The 22,934-nt window shown below is 37.4% G+C and overlaps 1 protein-coding gene across 1 annotated transcript in view; it reads right to left on the bottom strand.

The window, feature by feature from the left end:
- LOC104499190 (dystrophin-like) overlaps positions 1 to 22,934 on the bottom strand; it is a gene marked incomplete at its 3' end in the record, with an annotated part of 127,490 nt that overhangs the window by 43,390 nt on the left and 61,166 nt on the right. The window contains exon 5 of the mRNA XM_010142663.1: positions 10,776 to 10,965. Coding sequence (XP_010140965.1) covers positions 10,776 to 10,965 — 190 coding nt within the window. The remainder of the gene's footprint in view (positions 1 to 10,775; positions 10,966 to 22,934) is intronic.

Raw genomic sequence — 22,934 nt, 5'->3', positions numbered from 1 at the left:
GCTGAACCAGACTCTCAGAATACCTTGGTATAAACAACTCTGAAACATATAACCCTAAAAAGATTCCTCCCTGCTTTAATATCCGAAATATCTAATACAAAAGTGACATGAGCCAATAAACGCAGAGAGAAAGTGAGAGAGTTAAGAGCAAGGATTCCACAAGTCTGGAGACAACGAGCACCGTTTCCCTTTCACATACCTGAAAATCAAATGATTTGCCTTTTGTATGCACAGGACGACAGATAAACTTGCAGCCCACTATGCTTCCCTTCCTGCTGCCTGTTCTGCCTTATTTTTTAGTACTAAGAAAAATTCCTTCCCCCAGCTCAGTTACTGACTGCTACCGAAGACAGCTAATAGGCTGCAGTAAGAGAAAGTTAAATGGATTTCTACACTGGTGCAGGTTGTCTTCACTCCACTCCCTCCCACTCCCTCCGAAGCAGCAGCAGTCCTGCATATATCGGAATTGCACAAAAAATTAGTCGGCAAAGGTCTGACTGATTATGGCAGCCATGGAGTAGGTTAACAGCCGTGCCCATTCAGATGTCCTGACAACTACACCAGCCCTACTGAAGAAGTAAAAAACTTTTTCTGCAACAGTGAGAAAGCCACCACTCCAAGAAGGGGCATAAAGGAGCCAAAATCCTTTCCTTAAGTCAACAAATACTTGGTTTCAAGGAAAGTTTCTATGGAAAACAAACACATGAAGAACAGAAAGCATTAACAGCTTTCCCACTTGGTGACAATGAAGAGGTAAGACAAGCCAGAACAACATTTCTCAGCGAGAAAAAGAGAAACCAAACAAATGTCACTGCTTCAACCCTGAAGGGGCAGTCATATGAACCGGTGGACCAGCAGAAGACACAGCTTAAAACCTGGAGTGATCTGGCAGAAGCAGCTTTCTAGGCATATCTTCACATACCTTCGTAGTTACCTATGACTAAACTCATGGTCATCATTTGGGGGAAAAATGATCTTCAAAGCTCTGGATTTGCATTTTGGTTCTCTTCTGTTGCCTGATGGGGAATTGCACAATATAGAAATATACTGGGTGGTAGGACCATCATAAAACTATAAGATCTTCAATCTTCTCCAGAAGGCAAATAGCCCCAGCCCAGCTGGGCTAAAACACCCTCTGAAAGTGCTTCTCACCATAGTCTGAGCAGAACTAGGAAGAACAGTTACTGGAACCAAGCCGAGCTGGGTGGCACAAACCCCTTCAGTAACGCAAGTTCAGAAACACCTCTTAGACATTTCTTCATGGTGTGAGGAGGTACAAATGTGAGCAGCTGTTGCATTGCTAGTGAGATGAAGGCAAACGGGATAACTCCATTTGGCCAAACAAATGAAAAGCTTTGTAGATTCCAACAGCTCTGCCAATCTTAGCGGGAGCTTAAACGCTTCCTTACGTCACTGTTACACTGTTAACACTTAAAAACAGATGCCAGAAACTGACTCTTCAACCCTACCACCTACAGTATTCTGGTAAGGACAGGTGGCAGATACACAACAGACTATTTACACGGACTCTAAAAAACTGCAAAGGTAGACACTGCATAGATGATATTACTCTATTTCTATAATTTGATTTCTCAGTAGGTGACAACTGATACCCGGAGGATACAAACAGCAATGTGTGTGGTTGCATGTATTAGTGTTTAAGGACACATCCTCCTAAATTCACCTAAAGAAAATCCACAGATGACAAGGTTATTTGAAAAAAACCATCACCCATAGAGTGCACAGGTTATCTGAAACTGAATAGTCCAAAATCCAGATGAGAAGAGATATGAAGAACAATAGAATATATCTCTCTGTATGTAAATTTATAACTTGTCTGATGGAAGAATCTCTATAGTAGAAGTTACATGAGCCTACGTCTGATTTCCAGTGTCATAGGCTCTAAATAATGTCATTCAATCTCACATTAAGCAGCTCAATAGTGCTATTTTATAGTATTTGGTAGGTACCATAACATATGATGATTCCCACACACAGAAAAGGAGGAGTGACAATACAAAAATAAGAATTAAAAACCCTAGAAAAAGTACTAACACGCTTAAGTAGCTGTATATTTTCATTACAATACTCAATCTCTGAAAATGCAATTATTATACTAACAATTTCAGAGAAAATAAGCCCAAATCTATTTAACTTTACAGAGACAAAATGTAGCAAAACTATGACGAATAACCCTAATTTAAGGCTGACTTTCCGGAATTCCCAGCAACATGCATTTTATACAAGATGAAACGCCTGAACATCAGTTTAGAATCTCATAACATAATTATAGCACTGCCACAAAAGAAGACAAAGATCCTCCTCCTGAGAGTTGATATTATTTTCAGCAATAACAAGTGATGAACCCACTGGAATCATTACACAACAGACTGAGATATTACCTCTGTATTACTAATCACTCTAGAAAACAAACAAACAAAAAAATCTTTTATTTCATAAGTGGGATAAATGGCAGTTTCTATCACGACCATCAATAAACTAGAATCGAGCACCCAAGAGAAAACGCACAAAATGAAATGGTAGCCAATGAAAATAAATGATTCAAGTGGAAAATGTGCCACAAAAGAACAAATACACATGTGGAACTGTGTACTGACAGAAGAGTTTCAATTACTTGTCAGCAGTTGAACAAAAGAAAGTCCAAACTTCTGACAGAAAAAGAGACATGGCACTCACTCGGTGATGATACAGAGAAAGTTATTCTTGTCAGACCTGAGGACGGTTTAGGTAGCGGGGTTTGGTGCGCTGCAGGACGCCACTGCTGCGCAGTGCATAGCACAGAGGAGGTGGTACTGGGAAAATGTGTGGATACACAGCAAAGAACCTGGGCTATGGCAGCTCTACACTCAGTTAGGAAAAGTCTGCAGCATTTCTTAGAAAACATCTATTTTCCTCAGTACAGCCTAAAAAAACCTTTCACAGAACAAGAACTTGTGTCTTAAAAACATTTATGATTTTATTTAATCCTTTATTTGTATTCTTTGCAGGTCACTGCCTTCTTACGAATTCAGGAAGACAATAGTCCTAAGACAAAAGCAAAACTTTTCCTCAATTATGCACTATAAAATTTATCTGTTTTATATTAACATGTTGATAAACTCTATATAAGCATTTTTCTTTTTACTTGCCTTGCGAAAATACACATCTGGTCTCACAAACAAAGTATTATGTGCACTTCAGCCACGTGTTTTGAATAGTCTAATATGAGGTATAACTGCAAAAAGGCACAGATACCCTTTCAAGCTCATCAGAAGAATATGTTAACAGCCAATGTTGGGTCTTTGCAAATGGCTTTTAATGAGTATAGACTTCTGAAATAAACCTGCTATGAATGATACTAAATAAATGGGAAGAACTAAACAGCAGATTAGTCTGTACCAGCAAATACTGATGATCACAGGAAGATCAAATGGCAGAAGTCTTCGAAGTTTTGATAACCACTCAACCTCATTCCTATCACTTCAAATTGATGGGCTACAGTGAAACACAGCACAAGCTAGTAAGATGATGAGAGAACCCATCCATCCACTTCTTTGAATGTCGGAGATCCTGATTTAGAAAAGCCTACACAAACAGGGATGAGGCATCCTAGAGAAATGATAAGGTCAGGAGAAATGAGGGCACTGGTACCCATGGAGGAATGATGGCAAACAATCTTATCCATTCTTTCTCTTATTGATATTTTCTTCTCTAATAATCTTACTTAATACAACACTACCTCGCACTTAACACTACAAAGGCTTTTCTCATCTAACCTAAGTTTGAAAAATCCGTGGTTAAAGTTGGCAGGGTTTGAATGCTGATCTGCAAGCAAAAGCCTTTTGACCTGAAACTTTTGAAGAGGAAAACCACAAGTGAACCAAGTGAACATATACTGTGTTATTTAGCATATTTGAGAAATGGATTTTTCTTCTACCTTAATTATGAGAACATGCAAATGAGAAACTAAAGGAAGAAATTTGTCTATCTTCTTTTTTGCAAACACCCTCTTTATATGTTACGTTTCTGACAACTGAGAGCTGTTTATTTTCCTGGGAATAAGTTTTAAGAATGCTCACATCTCGCTTTAGTAACCAAGTACTACATCATTTGATAAAATAAGCCAAAAGACCAAAGGTTGCATATTTCTATTCTGTGCATCAGAAATGAAACCCCAATTTTAATTTATAGGACTTTGAAAAAATACTTGCACTACTTTCTTTGCTTACCTCTAGCTGCCACCTTTCAACTGCACCACCAATTTCCACTAATAGGAATAATTGTCAAATACATAATTATTTTTATTCTTTGTGGTCCTTTCTTCTTACTTCACATTTTTCCTTTTACTATCTACTTTTCCTACTCACTTAAACACATTACTCAGGAACTCATGGGACGTGCTTATGAAGTTTTCTCAAGATAGCAAGAAAGTTTTCAGTTACTTATTTTCTCATATTAAAGTTTTTTCCACATGTATATTTAAGTGAAAATTAATTAGGCTACAAAATGACTGTGATTATATGATCAGATCAGCAATCACAAAAACTACAGTTCGGTGAGGGCAGGAAGGCTCCTCTGGATCTAATCTGATCTAATCCACCTGCTCAGCACAGGTTGCTCCAGGTCATGCCCAGTCAGGGTTTGAAGATCCCCAGTAATGGAGATTCCATAACCTCTCTGGACCGCCTGTTTCATGATTTGACCATCCTCACGGGTTTTTTATTTTACTTACACTAATCTGGGACATGCTGTATTTCAGACTGTGCCTAATGCCCCTCATACTGACCCTGAGAACTACTGAGAAGAGCATGGTTCCATCCTTACACAGTCTCTGCCAAGTGTCTATACACTGGATAAGATTCCCCCCGCCGAGCCTTCTGTTCTCAAGGCTCAACAGTGTCAGCACTCAGCCTCTCCTCATGAAAGATGCTCCAAACCCTTGATCTTCTTTGTGACCTCTGCTAGGCTCGCTCCACCTGAGTCCATGTCTCATACTGAGGAGCCCAACACTGGACCCAGCACTCCAGATGAGCCTCGCCAGTGCTGAGTGCGGGGAAAGATCACCACCCTGACCTGCTGGCAATGCTCCCCTCCTCCATAACCACCAGCCGCAATACTGAAAAGATCTTAATCAGGTGTTTTCAAAACAATGTTACCCAATAGTTTACAAAAGCCATATGGTAGCTTTTCCCTCCGGGATAATATCTTGCCCTGTCTCAGATTAGGCTGTGGTAGCATCTGTGTTAAAAACTTAGATTTTTTAATTTCTCTTCTATTACTCAATGGAGTAAGATGCCTCTGACAGTTGTTATTCCACTTCAGGTACTATGGAACAGGTTTTATTTCAGAACTATTAACAGGATAGTGTAAAAGACAGATGTTGAAGATTAATCTATTAAAAATAGACAAAGGAAGAATTTTATATTTTATTTTTAGAGTTTTCAGAGAATAATTTCAAGCAGAAGTGAGTGAAAAAGTGTTTTAGAGCAGAGAGTGGAAGTATTTGAAAATTAATTACTATTAAATATTTTCTAGTAAAGTCAACTGAACTGATCAAGGACATTACAAATACTCTGTCTCTACTTTGCTACTTAGGTTCATAATCTAATCCATACAGCATGTCACAAAATTAACTATGCTGGGCAATAATATGTAAATTATGTTTGAAACCAAGTTGGAAATAATTTTATCCTCTCAAAGAGCCTATACTGCTAAATAATTGAGAAGAGTGAGGAACGTGTATCTACCTCAGCTTTCTACTGTTGAGGAAACAGCTGCTTGGATACCTTAAAAACAGGCGAGCAGCTTTGACAGGAACAGAAGAGACAGAAGTGACTTTCCTGCTGTTCATGTCCCTTGTTTTAGATAAAAACAACACTGAGAAAATACGGGTACTGCACTACAAATCCTATGTATAGAAAGTATACACATATACTCTACATTCTGAGGCATAGCTTAAGGAACTGCATATTATATGTTTAGCAGCTAAACTTCATCTAATAGAAACCCTCTTAGGTTATAGGTTAAGTGAGCATGAAGGTGGTAATAAAAATAAATTTGCTATATATTTCATGCCAGAGTTATTAACTTTGCTTCATTTATCACATGCTGTCATATTTTTAGAGAGTCTACACTACCAATAATTCATCATGGATTATTTCAGATACATTTGGTAACTTGTGTATATATCTATCTAGTATAAAATATTCTCCAGTTATTGTTTAACTAGGTGTCATATGCAGTATTTTTTGTCACATTTCAGTGAAAAAAAAAAGAGTGATTAAATTATTATTTTCATAAAATAGAAGGATGAATCCACACTAGCTTCAAAATTATATCTAATATGACATAAGCTGTATAAAATGTCACATACAATTACTGCTAAAAAGACAGACCAGAGGGGTAATTAACAGAGCTGGGAGTTCATACCACTAGAACTACGACAGCAGAAAGTAAAATTAATTATTTTCATCTCCCTCATATGTTTACTTATCAAACCAGGCCTCTTGGGGACACATTATGTATTTCAACTAGACAATAAAAGGCAGCACATAATTACACAACTCCTTGGAGTAACTGGTTTGTAGCCTTGAAAAGCCTCCAGAAAGTATTCTAACTGCGCAAATCACCTCAGCTATTACATTGCTGTCAGCTCAGACAAATGATGCATATAAATACATGCTTACATAAACAAACAGTGTGTTTATAATGCAACAGTTTAATATAATTACATCATCAGGTAATTAGAATGTGCAGTTATGTAAATCTCACCCATCTCCTGCTACTGAATGAACTGCTAAGTGGTAGGTGAATATTAATCTTTATTAGAGACATTTGAGGTAATGGCTTTGGAACACGAAAAGAAACACTTAAAACTGTGAGGTTTTCCTAGACAAGCAACTTCTGTGATACAAAACACTTTCTGCACAGCAAGACATTATTTTATTAGTTGGTTAAAAAAATAAAGTTTGAAAAATAAAGTTTGAGAGTGTAAAGCAGAATATTGCTGCATCCCTAAAGGCGACATAAACATTTTTAGTGACAAGGAGGTAAAGTTATTACTCCACTCGGATATTTAGGTTTTCCATTATTTTTGTAGGGAATTCTTTATTAAAGCACTGCTTTATACCTATACCTAAAAATAGCCATTTAAAAGAGAACAGTAACATTTCAAGACTCCCGGTAACTATTTTCACACGATCCAAGTCCGTGCACTGAGTAATGAACAACACATCAGAGACTGCAGATACAAGAACGGAACATAGAATCACAGAATGGTTTGGGTTGGAAGGAATCTCAAAGATCATCTTGCCCACTCTCATGGGCAAGGACACATTCCACTAGACTGTGTTGCTTGATGTTCCATCTAATCTGGCCTTGAATACTTCAACGGAGGGGTCATACACAACTTTTCTGGGCAACTTGTTCCAGTGTCTCACCACCTTCACAGTGAAGAACTTCTCTTCTAAACTCCACCTACCCTCTTCCAGTTTAAAGCCATTACACCTTGTCCTATCACCACATGCACTTATAAAAAGTCTCGCTCCAGCTTTCTCGTAGGCCCCCTTTAAGCACAGGAAGGCTGCTACAATGTCTCCTCAAAGCCTTCTCTTCTCTAGGTGAAACAACCCTAACTCTCCCAGCCTTTCTTCCTAGGGCAAGTGCTCCAGCCCTCTGATCATCTTTGTGACCCTCCTCTGAACTTGCTCCAACAGATTCATGTCATTCTTATGCTGGAAGTCCCAGAGCTGGACACAGTATCCTCCAGGTGTGAATTCCCTTTTCCACAAAGTATAATAACTGAATATTTCTGAGATTTCAGTGATTTATTAAAGCTCCTTTTCTAAGAGTTCTTTTATACGCATAAGCTGTGCACAAATGGCCACTCTTTTGTCAAGTTCTTACTTTTCATCCTTACACATCAAAGCGACTTGTGAGAGACAGCTCTTGCTAGCAGGGTATGAAGACTGGACAAATCAATGCAAATTACTGAAGAACAGATGAAAATCCATACTCTCCTTCCCGACCATTTGTTTTACTGACAAAATCATGCTTTAAGAAGGAAAAGTCCTTCCTTGCTCCATTATCCAGTTTTGTAGCAACATCGATGGCCTCATTTGCACCACTACCAGGAAACTGTGACTATTTGGACAGAAAGCCTTTACAATGAAGGTTATTGAGATGGAGTGCTGTGTTATGACCTAACATTGCAAATATTACACACCTTAATGCACTAATTTTACAGCTAACCACTCAGACTATTACATAAATTTCCTTTTCTTTTGCTGTTGAATAATTTCCTTGTGTCTTTAAAAATATTTATTTTTAACGGTAAGTTTTGTATAGGAACAACTGTAGCATAATATTCAACTTTGTGAACTGCAGAACAGCTCATAAACATGGATGTGGCTTTTTGCTTATAGCTGCCGTCAGTGCCAGGGAAGGATGAAGGACATACTTATCTTACTAGTGTATCTGTAGCCATAGCTACTAATTTATTTACTTTCCAGCTGACTTTTACTGGCATTGTCCATCCGCTTCATGTGAAACTCACATACACTTCTTTAGAAAAATCCATCAGGTACCAGTGGAGAAACAGAAGTTTATGACAGTTTGTGTTTTTGCCTGCACATATGTCCCTCCAATAATGGTGAATTGCCACAAAAGCAGCGTTTATCTTTTAAGAATAATCCAAAGTCTCTGCAGTTACCACAAAAGCTTCACACATATTAACACATTATATTAGTGAGTAAACAAATGCACTGCTTGGTTCACATAAATTCCAACTGACTTTCCTGAACCTAAAACATTTCCTGTTACTGAAATCCCTATTCTCGTAAGAAAACGGACTAAAAATGATGCTCTAATTACTAATACTACACTTTCTGAAGTTAACAGCATGTTTTTGCAGACAGTGTCTGCTTCGAGGATTGATAACGCTTGATGTTCACAGTTACTGCCAGGGACTGGAGTGCAGAAAGGCTCTTGCTGGTACTTGCTCCAGTGCAGACCAAGGTCACTGCTGAAGCCTGTGTGCCATGGTGCAGTGATAACGCTTGATGTTTACAGTTACTACCAGGGGCTGGTCTGCAGAAAGGCTCTGGCTTATCCTTGCTCCTGTGCAGACCGAGGTGACTGCTGAACCCTGTGTGCCATGGTGGGGGTGCAGTAAGTTAGAGCCACAGCTGCGGGGAGGAGCGGACGGGACAGGTGACCCCGAACTGACCAACAAGGAGTTCCATCCCACAGACATCATATTCGGTGTAAAGCTGAGGGATGGGTCTCACTCTCTTCTTCAACAACCAGTGTCTGAGGAGGACTCTGTCCATTCTGCCTTCGATCCCAATCCATGCACATTCCTGGATCTACTTCTGGAATCCAGCTCCCGTATCCAGTTCCCATCTGCATCTGAGTGCAGTCTGGGAATTACCCAGCTCCTACACCGCAGCGTCAGTGGTGATGGTAACATGGTTGCCATCAGGGGGTTGGGTTCAGTATTGGCATTGTATTTATTTGTATATGGATACAATTTTATTATTGTTATTATCATTAAAGCAGTTTTAGTTTTCGTATCTATAAGCCTCTCTCCCTCATTCCCTTTCTTTCCGCCTTTGGGAAAGGATGGGGGTTAATAGAGAACATCTGTCATTTCTCTGGTGGCTGGCCCAGCCCTAACCCTTGACAGTATGTTAGTATAAAATCGAATTAGCATAAAGACAGATTACAATTAAAAATATGCTTCTGACAGTGCAACAGCTGTAGATTTCAGGGTACAATGTAATGGAACTTAGCAGCAGTTCAGTCAAATAGTTGATACCGTTATTAATACAGCAGTGCCGAAAGAAGGTATCAGCAGTTCCTTCCAAAGTACTTACTCAACACAAACAATTATATAACTAAAGTTTTCCAGAGTGTGTTTTTCATAAATAAAGGCAAAGAGCCTTCAGTGCCTGGAATTTCTAATTTTGATGTTTCTGTTCACAGGAAAGTCATGTGCTATGAAGGAATATTGCTTTCCAAGCACTCTCATATTTAAGAAATGAAAGAACTCACGCAGCCTTGTTTCTACACCTCTCAGTAACTGTAGTGGAGAAAGCCCATTGGATGTGTAACAGTATATTTCAACAGCACCATCTCAACTAATTTTTCTTTCTCCTCAAGATTCTCTGGAACACTGAATACAAAATCCTGTCTCTTTTTAAAGATTTTTTGTTTGTTTCCAGAGGAAAACAACTGTCTGAAAACTATCAAGACATTACTTATGAAAATGTTAATAATTACCTCTTTTTATTATCGCAACAGAGCGTGTTAACAATATTCAACCAAAAACCAGATTGAAACTTTTTGCACATTTGAAAGTAATGGAGGAAAACTAATCCGGTTAAGCTACAGAAAATAAACTAGATGCAATTTACAATATCAGAAATGCTTAATAAACTCATGTCTGGCAAGTGCTCACTGTAAGACTAGCTCGATAGAGTAATTAAATCATTTTTGTGTGATTAAAAAAAATAAACACCCATTTCTCAGAGTTGCCTTTCTGTACATATTAAAACCATACTTCAAGATACTTTTTCAAAGGTGTTATATGCTGAAACGTGTCAGACAGAATCATGATTTGGCTCACGTTACATTCCAGCAAAAATTCCCAAAGAAATGCTCCCAGGTTAGTAGGAGAATCAGGTCTCAAGTCCATTTAGCTGCATTGCTGCGCGCTGAAAAAACTCCACCGTTTTAGATGCTTACGTACCTCTAAATTGAAGTGCTTGACTTACCTGCCACTGCTTCATGAGCTCCCGAACTGTTTTTGCATCCTCCAGTATCTTTTCTTTATGTGTAGCATCCTGCAGGACATTTGCAGTTGTTTCAGCTTCTGTAAGCCACGCAAGGAATTTTTCAAGATCCAGGTAAAATTGCTGCAACATTCTTAGGGCCGATTCCAGCGCAGCTTCACGCTCACAAACCCTGTGCAAGTACAAACAGTCAAATGCAGCACTCTTAGGAAGAAAACAAATCTTAATCATTAAAAATCAAAATATAACTAAGACACGTTATATGTTTTTCATGTACCAATTAAGTTTGCAGATACATTAGCTACAGAGGTTGCACTGCATGTTTGGGACATAGGGTTCCTTCTTCATCTTTTCTCCTGAGAAGTAGTAACTGGAATTCACTGTGTAAAAAATTAAGTGAAGTACTTCTTTGAAAGTACTATGCCTGAAAAATATACAATTGAAGAAAAAAAAATCAGAGTAATTCCCTGATTTGTTTCAACCAAAGATTACTTTCTTATTTGTCATTAACATCACAGTGGGAAAAGTTTATTTTTAGAAAAATTGAAATAGTTCCTGGCAACTGCATGGTATGATGAATTTAATTATTAGTTTTTATGACTTGAAACCTTTAGAGATTGCATTCAACACATTAAACCCTAATAACTCTAAAGTTTGGGGTGTTTTTTCTGTTCTGTTTTCAGTTATTTTATTATGAATATGATAAATTACAGAAAATATCTCTATCAGTTGTTGATAAAATACAATTTTTAAATCCAAAGGCTATCCTATCCTCAGGAAAGATCTAAATCATATACTAGGAAAGAACACTAAAGGCTACAGCAATTCTGTTGCTGAAAAAACGTGTTCTATCAGCATTCATGCTGAATGCAGGTGTCACATCCTCACTGACTTTTTGCATAGAACTTGGGCTACACCTGGATTTAGAAACATGAGCAAGTAAATAGGACGTACCGTTCCTTATTGCAAGTTATTGTATTACATGCATATTTGCTTAACATCAGCCTGATAACGGAGTAATTTTGTTAAGTTCAGAAAATATATAGTAAACTTGTTCGATAATTTGTGTTACTTCAAGCAGAGTGAAAGGAATTTGATGCACACCCATGTTTAGTCTACAAATCTGTGGTGATCTGGATAGTTCTAGATAGATTTCCTGTCTAGTTTTATAGTTGTTTAGAGGCTAAGATACTAGATTTTAGCAGCTACATAATTTTTCTAGTTGTAATTTATCCTAACTTTACGAGGGAAGGCCGTGAAATTGCTAAGTGCTGATCTCTATTTCAAATCATGTTTGCTGTCATGAAGAGGTTGTACTCCCTGATAAGCAACAATAACATTCTAAATGCTGGTACATCAGTTGAAGTAAGAAAAGAATCAAAAAAATTAACTCAAGATTTTCCTAGTGGGAAGCATAAGAAAGTGCTTTTTGAACAAACACAAGGACATTGCAGCAAAGGATAGTGAGGACAGAAATATTCAGAGTACAGGACAACCATTTGAGAAAAAAAAATCCTCCTTAAAACTAAAATCTCAAAATCAAAATCAAAAATAGCTACAATATACCTATCTTATTTTTAATCCTTTAACATCTTATTTACTTTTTCCAAAAATTTTGTGAAGAAATGGATTGTTTTTTTAGTTAAAAAATTGAAAAAGCTACTGAATGCCTCACTACAAAGTCATCCACCAATTTTTTAAAGCTTAAAACCAGACTGGATTTCTGTCTCAGAGGCACTTCTTGCCACTCCCCACATCATGGCACTGCTTCTGAATCAGAACGTGTTCCCTGGGGGCTTTCGGGAGGAGAGGGAGACACGCTTTGCCTCAGAATAGCGAACATGATCCCTTTCCCAACTTCATCCTACATCTACATAAACATGGGTTGCGGTTAGGCTGCCCTTCAAATCTAAACCAATTGCATTGAAGGAATTTGTTGTTCTTTTGTTAAAATAATAAAAAAAGTCATTATATGGAAAATACTGTATTGACCTGCTTAGCTCAAGAATAGCATCTCATTTATTCAGTGGAACTTGACAATGGAATAAACTTACATAAACTAAAAATATTTGATCTAGTTTTTCAGAGCACAATTCTATTGTAAAATATCCTTCATAGCATTATTCTAATTCAATGTGCCACATGATAGCTAATACCAGTGTCTTCACAGAATAGGGTAAAACGCTTTTCACACGCACTTCTTTCAAAACATTACAGGCACATTTAAAAACACAATCCACCTGAATTCCTGTAAATACATAGCAGTGCTCAAATAGCGGCATTCTGCAAATACAGAGTGAGAGTAAAAAAACAAAGGACAAAAGTCTGTTTGGGAATATTTAACTTTTTGCATGGTATCCTGAGAAGTTGGACCCAAAGCTCATTCATACACTTGTGTAAATACCTAGTGCATTTTTAATCTATAAAAAATTAGATGACAAGCCCAGATATGAAAAATATTTTCAAAGGCAGAGCTATAGGAAGTATTAACTCAAAATCAGAATTTACATTTTAAGAAAACTTCCAAACTACATGAAAAAATGTTATTTTATTAATCTGGGTAAAAAAATAAAGTTTTAATTATGAAAAATCTTCTGGCACTTCTTTTCTACGATGCACAGAAATCTTATGGCCATTATTCTTTCAGCCTACAGAAATGTGTTGCTTATCTGTAAACACACTAATATACCCACTAGAAACAGAGTATCAGCATGTGATAAGATAAATTGCACAAAATTATAGGGGAGACAAAAATATGTATATTGAACAAGAAATTATTGCTCAAAACCAAAATAAAGATGCTTTCTTTTTAGTCTCTATCATCCAAATATATTTAGTTCCACAGTGAGTGCAAGCTGTAAGAAAAGAACGTGAAATAAGCAGAAATATATTTTAGTGTCAATGGAAAACTACACAGTAGGAACACAACAAAATACTGTTGAAGTACTAAAAGATAATCATAACAACAATTATTTTTAATGGAATGATCCTCTTTTTCTCTGTTCTACTCTGATACAAAAATAAGCACATAGTGGTATAATCAAAAGCTTCTTATTCATGGGAGAAATACTAAAGGTGGGAGTAATCTTTTCACTCAAACACCCAGAAGTTAGCCAACTACACTCTCTCTGCAAAACATGGAGGTGAGTGTTTCCGGAATTTAATTTCTCCTCCCTTGTCTGTGCAGATATGTCAAACCAGATTCAAGGGCAGATTCTTTTATTTTTGTGACTACAATAGTAAGTTACCTAAAGCTTACACAATTTTAATTTTACACAATTAAAGGTAGGTAAGATGGTGATGTGATCTTTAAGTTCATAAACAAGTCATTGTATTATTAACTAACAGTCAGACTCTGTGCCATGATATACCTTCAAAATAAATATATACAACAAAATACAAAATCTGTACAACTGAACATCTTGTTATAGAACCTAACAAGAAGAGAAAGTGCAGAGGTGTGGGAATGATGGTGTCGCTAAACATCCTGCAATGACTTCTTCATTCAACAATCCCAAATCCCCTACAACACAAGAAACAGAGGGTCTGAAGAGGCTCCCTGAGTGTGAATATCAGACCTTTCTTCAGCTGTAGTATTTGCTACATAATTTGGAATGAATTATTCACATTTTCTGAGTATCTGCCTGTTTGAAATTGTAACACTTATTCACGTTACAAGAAAAGTTGCAGGGTCAGGGGTTAAATAAAGCTTTGCGATGCTTGGATAACAGGAAAGAGTTAAGTGCAGAGCACTATGCCAAGGTACGCTACATGTGTTACTACATAATAGATAAGGAAATATACCAAAGACTGAGCACAGAAAATATTCTTAACAGACAAACTAACAAATTCTTGTTCCACAGATATTTTTAAGGGCAATAACAGTGGAGAAATTCTACATCATTCAGTGCTCAATAGATCTCTAAATCCAACTTCCGCCTGCAGACTGTGGTGGTGATCTAATGTTATCGCACTGAGATGTAAAATAAAAAATCCTGGACTACTGGCTGACCACGTATCAGTAAATGCTTTTACTTCTATAGTTCATGTGGTTTTCTCTATACAACTGTATTTTCTCCTTTCTGAAATGACGATTCCATACAATTAAAAAAAAAAAAAAAAAAAAAAAAAAAAAAAAAAAAAAAAAAAAAAAACAAAAACCCCCACAACCCAACAAAACCAAACCGAGCCAGTTACCTGAATACCTAAATTTCCCCTTTGTAGAGCCAACTATCCCAGACAATTTGAACTACATGCATCTTCCTGTTAATGCTGGAGGCAGTTTGCACTTTTTCATGAGATTCATATCCATTTCCGCTGGTGTGACAAAGCCACGATTGCAAAATTGTGTTGGAACATATAATTTTTATTACTAAATAAATTTAAGTTCTTACTGGTAACCCTCTTTCAGCTGCTTTTTCTTAGACTGATTACAAAAAACTATTAAAGAGGCAGAACAGTTTAACCTCAGATAAAGTCAGAACAGGATGAGAGGTCACAGATATGAAAAGGACCAAGACACAAACCTGATGAAAAAGCCACCTCTAAGAAGGCAACAATAACTTTCTAGAACTCTTTGCTTGATCTTTATCACTACTAATGAAGTGATAAAGAGGACACCTGAAGACAGCTGATGTGGAGAACCGAAGGAAGGAAAGATTTCATTTCAGTGGTGGAAAAGTCTTTGAATGAACGAATAAAAAAAGCTTTTTTTGGAGCCCAAGGGAACACACAGGTACTGCCCTGCTGATTCAGGCGTATGAACAGGATTGCTTCTAGTGATGTATTTCTGTATTTCAACACGCCGTGATTCTCTCAGCCTTGCATTTATTTCTCATCAGTGCGATCTACTTGCTGAAAGCTACTCTCAGTAACTTCAGATAGCTCAAATGGCTTCTCCGCCTTTTCTGCACTACCCATAATGGTTACATATGAATAACCACGGAAATATTTTTAAATTCCGTGTGTAATTGTGCATACAGAGAGACCAAGTGCAACAGATGCTGCAAATAAACACACAAATGCAGTTCTCTGCTGATTCTCTTTACTTTTGCAGGTAAGAAAAACAAAACATCTCAATGTCTCAACTTCTGACTGAATCTCAGAGTCCGTCTCGATATGGATGCAGTACTGTCCTTTTGCTGATAATGACACACAGTTTCCTAAATTATGACAGTCTCTTCAGATACTAAAAGTAGAACATCCTAAAACATCTCCTGATCATATTGATAAGACTATATAATTTATCTTTTTTAAAACTCTGTTAACACAAAGAGAAAATGCTTCAATGAGCAGGTTTTCACTCTGTGAATCAAGATGCAACTGTTCTTCCCTGGTAGCTTCTTTTGCAAAAATCTGCAAAACCAGAAAATACGTTGTATTGAAAAATGTTTCTGGTGTTTATGTACTTAGAACAATGGATGCAACAAAAGAGAGAAACTATTTCTTTTGCTCTTGCTCATTGGATGCCTTGTTTCCAATCTCATACCTGTCACAGCCCTTCTCAGAATATCCGCACCCTGTACGAAAACAACAAAAATCATCAATCCCCCCGGCACATTCCTTTGAACTGCTCTCTTTGTTCCTAAAGACACTAAAGCAATTTAAAAACACAGTTTTGAATTTAGACTGTTTGTTCCTTACTTCTTTTTTTATTAAAGCACCATTGATATTTAATGAGAAAAAGAAGAAGAACTATGAAGTTTCAGATCAGTCTTGGATATTAATCCCTCATCTCTTCTACACCGTTATTTGTCAGACTGAGAAGGGTTGCTAAAACCAAAGGAAGTATCATGCCATGGGGCACAAAAATCACATCCATAGGTTTCTGTATAGGACCTTTAAATAACCTCTCTTTAAACAAGCATCCGACAACATCAGCATAGATGACTTATGTTATCACAGAGGAAAATTCCTCATCAACCTTTTTTAGAAGAATTTCTGTCTCTTCTAATGGGATCACTTATGGGGGTCCACATTCCCAAAATGCCTCTTAACAGTATGGCAAGTGTGGAGACACTTAGAGGGAATTTTCTCTAACAGGCTTTTCTTTCTCCCATTGCTTTTGTCTCCTTTTCCCTTCTTGCCTTGACACAAATACAGAATATATTGCATGTCTAGAAATACATATGTCTAGAATAAACAAAAACATAATAAAATTGAACATTTTCCCTATGTTCATCATAACCATAGATTATCACACTTACACCGTGATCTACAAAAAAATCATTAATGAAACTAAGTGGATCATTTTAATTCCTTTGTAATAAAAAATCATTACAGGTTATCTTTTATGTTATTGAAAATATATTATATTTACTTAGGATTTCTAAAATCCTAATAAATTTTGATTAAAATCAATCAATTACCAAGTTAAAGAAAAGATAATCTGAACACACACAGCAGTCACAGACAGATGAAGTATCATTAGAAATGACTTGTAGAGACAGACTAATGTTCTGATGGATGCGCTCAAGAGACTTTTCTAAATAGCCCTTAGTCAAAACTTAAAAGAAGCATTTTAAAAAACCAAAACAAAACAAACAAACAGACCCCCCCCCCAATAAAAACAAAGTAAAAAACCAAACGACCCCACAAATGCTCCCCCACCCCAGATTCTCTGAACTTGTGACACGGTTTCTAGTCTAACCCTTGTATCACTCAAGTCAAACATTCCCAACAAAACATGGGGAAAAAACATTTAATAATGTTGGTATTCCTGTTAAAGAGTGATGTCAGGAAAAAAAAAAAAAAAGAAAACCTAAAATGAAAACTGAAACAAACAGACAGAAGTGGTCTGTTATTCTACAAAGCAAAAAGGTTATTGTTCTTCACACTTGTCTTCTTCACACTTCATGGTCTATAATACACATTATTAAGTATTTCCTTGCATTCCAAAACATATAATTCATTTGAGATTCCAAGGCAGTCAACAGTGGTATCTAACAAAAAGCATATCAATTACTCAGATACAATTTATTAAGATAAAATCTTTGCTTTCTAAGACAGCAAAGTGTAATTAAAACTGATTATGAAAATAATTATATTCTAAAGGCACTTGTTTTCTTGCCCTTAATTTCGGTAGAAACAACTAAATTTAATAAGACTGTGAAATGCACTGATGGCATTACATGAAATCAATTAGGGCTCACAAAGGAAACTATTAAACTGTTAACGTAGTTTTCGTTTAAATCTGCAGCCTCTGAGGGCTGAGCTCAGAGCTCTAGCAGAGCAGGCATTTGCTACCATGCAAGACAAAGAGGCCTCAGTTTCCAGACTGGAAAACTTCTCCGGCAGCACTTATGGTTCTTATTATACCATGCATCATTTTACATTAAGTAAGAGTAACACTAAACAAACACTTATGTAAACACACACATTATTTTTTTCCCCTCTGAAATATGGGTCTTGAGTAGCACTCATGTTATACAAACATGCTGTCATCATGCCTGACATGATTAAGAATATTTTAAAACAACCATCCCAATATATCAATTCAGAAGCATAAAAATGCTCAAAAGAAATAAAGATAATGGTCCAGGCCTGTAATAAAAGGTAAAATAATAAAGATAAGGGTGCAGCTCGGTAATATTCAGCTCAGAAACAGCTGGTAACCAAAACTGGTTAGCATCTCTGTAAGAAGAAGAGGCCACAGACTGCCTACTGTTTCTTATATCTATGTAATCTAATACAGCAATACTAGTTATAAAGAATCACCTTGTATCTTACACAGTTATTCTTTAATATACAGGAGTTCTCAGACTCTTACAGAAAAGAGAAATATGGAATAAGTTCCCCGCTGTAAGGAGATGATGTGATTAAAATAGATCCACTAGAGCAAGTTTGCAATACAACAGGAGCTATAACCAGAGGTAAAATGAGAATAAAGAGTAATGATCATAAATTATTATTACGGAGTTTCAACAACGCTGGGAAGAAACTATAACTGTAGTTCTGTTCCCTGGGTTCATGTAAATATAAATAAATAAATAATGAAAATCTAAAGCCCGGTTCAGTAAAACCAGACTGTTCAGCTCACACTTAGTTCAACAGAACTCAGTACGTGTTTGATTGATATAAAAGCCTTACGGAGAAAATCCTAACTCCACTGAGATGAATGGCTAACCTTCAACTGACTTCAAAGGGAACAGGATGTTCTGTGATAGTTCCACCTCAGTTCTTTTTTGGACGATTTTCAAAGATAAAAATTCTTAGCAGAAGAAAAGGTAACCCTCCAGACAACAATGCTGGACAATTTAACAGAATGGAGACAGGCATAAACACACCAAAACACTGAGAGTGAGGAGGTCTGACTACTCTGCTGTGAAAATCACGGCAAAAGTGGATACACCTGAAATTTTGTGTGCTCACTTGGGATTCTGGCAGACCCAAATCTAACTCTTAAATAGTGCATGATTTGCAATGTTTTCTTCCTCCTCAATAAACCATGAAATATATGAGGTGTTTACATTAAAAAGATACTTGATTTGGCTTGCGACTCACTGTTTTGTGTTCAGAAAGATTCAATATAGCGGTGTTCAAAACACTAGACACTACACAGATTTAAACTCAGTACACAGTGCTGGGTTCTAAACTAGCCACAGCCTTGAAGGAATTTAGTATTTAAAGTAAAGAACAACAGCTTAATAAAAATGGGAATACGTACCAGCATCTGAAAGATTACTAACTGTTGCTGTTTAGGATTTGGCATCATTTTGGTAGTGGAGGGAGGAGGCTGTTGCCTTTGGCACAGTTTCAGTAGCAAGAGATGGAACCGTTAGCATGGTCCCTGTAAGTAGTTTTGTGAAAAGAGTCTCCCCCCACTCCAATTTTGGCCCCGCCCTGACCCAGACTGGGCCAATGAGGGCTCTGCAAATAAGCCTATTTAAAGGAGGAAACAGGTTTGGGAACACATTTTTGTTTCTGAGAGCGCTCTTTTGTTTTGGAGAGGGTAAGACAGAAGAAATGACCATGCAGTCACCAAGGTAACCAGGAGAAGTTTGAGAAATATGCACCAGTACAGTCATTTTCCTTTGGTCCATGGCAAGTTGGCTGAAGCCCTGCAATCCTCAGCGAGCACTGGCAGGAAAAGCAGATGCACATGGCAGAGAGGTGGGACTCCTAAAAAATGCTGTGACTTTGAAGAAGATTGGCGGTGGGTTGGCTCAGAACTGGGAGAGCCAATCCCAGGAGCAGCCCCCCACGTGAGCTGGAGATCTTTGTGCTGGACTCTCTACCGGGAGGGGGATGCCGCATGGCCACAGGGAGCTCTGAGGTATGTTTTCTATGAAAGCACAAGCAGCAGGAACGAGCAGGAGGAAGTTGACTGGCTCACCCTCCATTGTGTGTTCCCTCCCCCCTCCAATGCCAAGTGTGTGTGTGGGGGGTGGAAGTAGTAAAGCTGGGCCAGGGAAAAAGGGAGGGGTGGGGGGAAGGCGTATTTAAGATCTTATTGTTGTCTTTCTGTCCTACTCTGATTTAATTGGTGATTTGGTGGTGATTTTGTTGTTTTGAATTAAATTGATTTTGTTTCCTCTGGTCAAGTCTGTCTTTTGCCCATGGCCACAACTGGTGGGTGAGACCTCCCTTGTCCCCTGCCTTGACTGTCTCCTTTAACTCCCTCCCCGACACTGGGTTTGGTACCTGTCCCAACTACCAGAAAGGAGAGCAACATCAGACACAGAATGAATAAAGCAGTGACATGATGTGAAAACCAGCTTAGCCAAAGCAAAATTTAATACAAATGTTTCTACTTTTATTTTCCCCAACATGAAAAGAAGTACCAGTGATAAATGTCAACAGCTCCAAGGGATCAGCACAGTATAGAAAGGAATGGTGACACAACAGAGAGATCTGAACTATAATTTCTTAGTGCCACCTTTTTTGAAGAAGTGTGTTCCGCTGGTGTTCCTACAGTAACAGGAAGAGAGAGGACAGCCCCGAAAGAACCGCCTCCAGTCCCTTGGGGTAAAACCACACCGAAACTTGCAGGCTGATGATCACAAAAACAAATCTGCCCTATTGGAATCAGTAAAGGTATAAGGCTCCTAATACAACAATAGACACTTCAAATATGTTAATTAATTACTAATAGTATCAATCTCAGACATGCTCTAAACACCAAAAACTCATAGAAATTTTTGAACTGTTCAGCATTACTACAGCAACATCTCTTTGGGATTTTAAAACAAACAAAAAAACCCCCTGAGATCAGCATATATAAGGTGTGTTGTGGGGCACTGAAAATTAATCCAAGTTAGATTTTAAAAAAAACCAAAACCCAATACTAAATTAGACTCAAGTCCAACTTGTCATGGATTATAAAATTACAAAGAATATAATTAATAGGAAAGAAAACAAGAAAGAAAATAGAAAAGAAAACACAAGATACTAATACGATAAAATACAGAAAGTGGGAAATAGGTGTTGCAAGCTTGGCACTTCAGGTATTCCAAGAATTTTCTTTATTATATGCTGTGTCAAGTGAACAAGTGGAATCTCAAAAATATGTAGTACATTTTAAACAGATAAAAATAATACTTTTTTTTTTCTTTACCAACCAAAAAAAAAGAGGTACCCGTATAATTCATTGCCACGAGGGACTATTGTGCTTCAGCAGATCTGTATCAGGTATGTAACTGATTATGTATCTTGCACAAAGGAAGAATCTGCAGTTACGCTAGTTAGAGTGATAATTCCAAGAGATATGATTTTTTATCATTCACAGGAGATAATATTTCCTACAGTTTGCAGGAGGTGTAATGCCCAGTAGCTGAGGAAGAGCTCTAAAATTTTTTAAATCCTCAGGGAGTATAGCATAGCACAGTTAAATTTGGGGTCTTGGTGAAGATGTGATTTACACCGGGTGCTAAACAACATACTGATCTATTCCTTTTCAGAAATTCCTTGCTTACTCACTGTTTCCCCTTCTGTGTACCTGTATGAGACTCACCTTAAAACCTCTCTCCTCAAGATTTACGGGTTTAATCTCACCTTTTCTCAATGATTTCTCAGCATCTCCTATTTTAGGACATGCAAGAAAGTTACATTGTTAATTTTGTTCTCTTCCTCTCTGCCCTCAGTACTGCCACTTCTCCAGGTTTCTGGCCTCTCAATACAAGCCACGACCATCAGCCTCTTGTGCCACCGATCATCATCTAGATGATAATGACTCATTGTCATTTGTGAAATTCATTATGAGTTTATACAGATACAACCTGTGGCTGAAATTTTGCTCGTAGTTAAAAGAGACACGCAGTAAAAGGCAAGCACCGCCGTTGTCAAATTGACACATTTGGTGGTAACTTCCAGAGACTAAAAATTTAATAGACAAACTGAACTGTCCTCTGTTTCACGCGTGACTGACAAGCCAGTGAGGGGGAAGCTTACACACTGCCTGTACAGCAGCTGATCAGAAGCTAATCAGGAAGCACCAAAGCTTCCAGTAGAAAGGAAATGCTGTAAAAAAAAAAAAAAATCCATAGAAAACACTGGGGAAAACAAAACAAGACTGTCACAAAAATAATAATGCAAACAAAAAATGACAGCCAAAGTCAAATTCCTATTTGCTGGCACTCTGCTAGTCCATCAGCTTTATTAATTTCTGTTCAGTTGTTTGTTTTGAAGGACGTGAAGCCTGATAAGGAGCCTATTGAGGAGAAAGGAAAGACATTAATTTATTGCAGTAAGCTTTGGATGAGAGCAATAATCAATTTGCTACAGTTTGTCAATTTATCTGCAGACTAATAGGAAATAGATTCAAGGTTGGACTTTCAGGGCACAGAGCATTAGCTTCTGTTCTTGTTCAAATAGAGACACAAACTCTCTAATTACTACAGAAAAATCTCACCTTTAAGAAAGGACACCACATTTATCTTAATCTTCTAATGGAGTAAGAACAAAAATAGATATTTTTGTTCTTTCTGTCACAAAATCAGGCTTACTTGTCTCTTCCTTAGTACCTTGCACCTCGTGTAGTTGCAAGAGTGAGATTTCTCAAATTGAATGTTTCTTTGAAATGTCCATATTAAATTCTGATTATGATTCAGGTTAGTTCATTAAACTGCCGTCCCTTTAGAATTCTGTGCCATAAACTACTTAATGATTTTGTCCAGCTGGATTTCACTATAAGATGAGAACCGC

Source organism: Buceros rhinoceros, unplaced genomic scaffold (genome assembly GCF_000710305.1).
Source record: "Buceros rhinoceros silvestris isolate BGI_N320 unplaced genomic scaffold, ASM71030v1 scaffold9, whole genome shotgun sequence".
Classification (NCBI taxonomy): domain Eukaryota; kingdom Metazoa; phylum Chordata; class Aves; order Bucerotiformes; family Bucerotidae; genus Buceros; species Buceros rhinoceros.
This window is presented reverse-complemented; position numbering and strand designations above follow the sequence as displayed.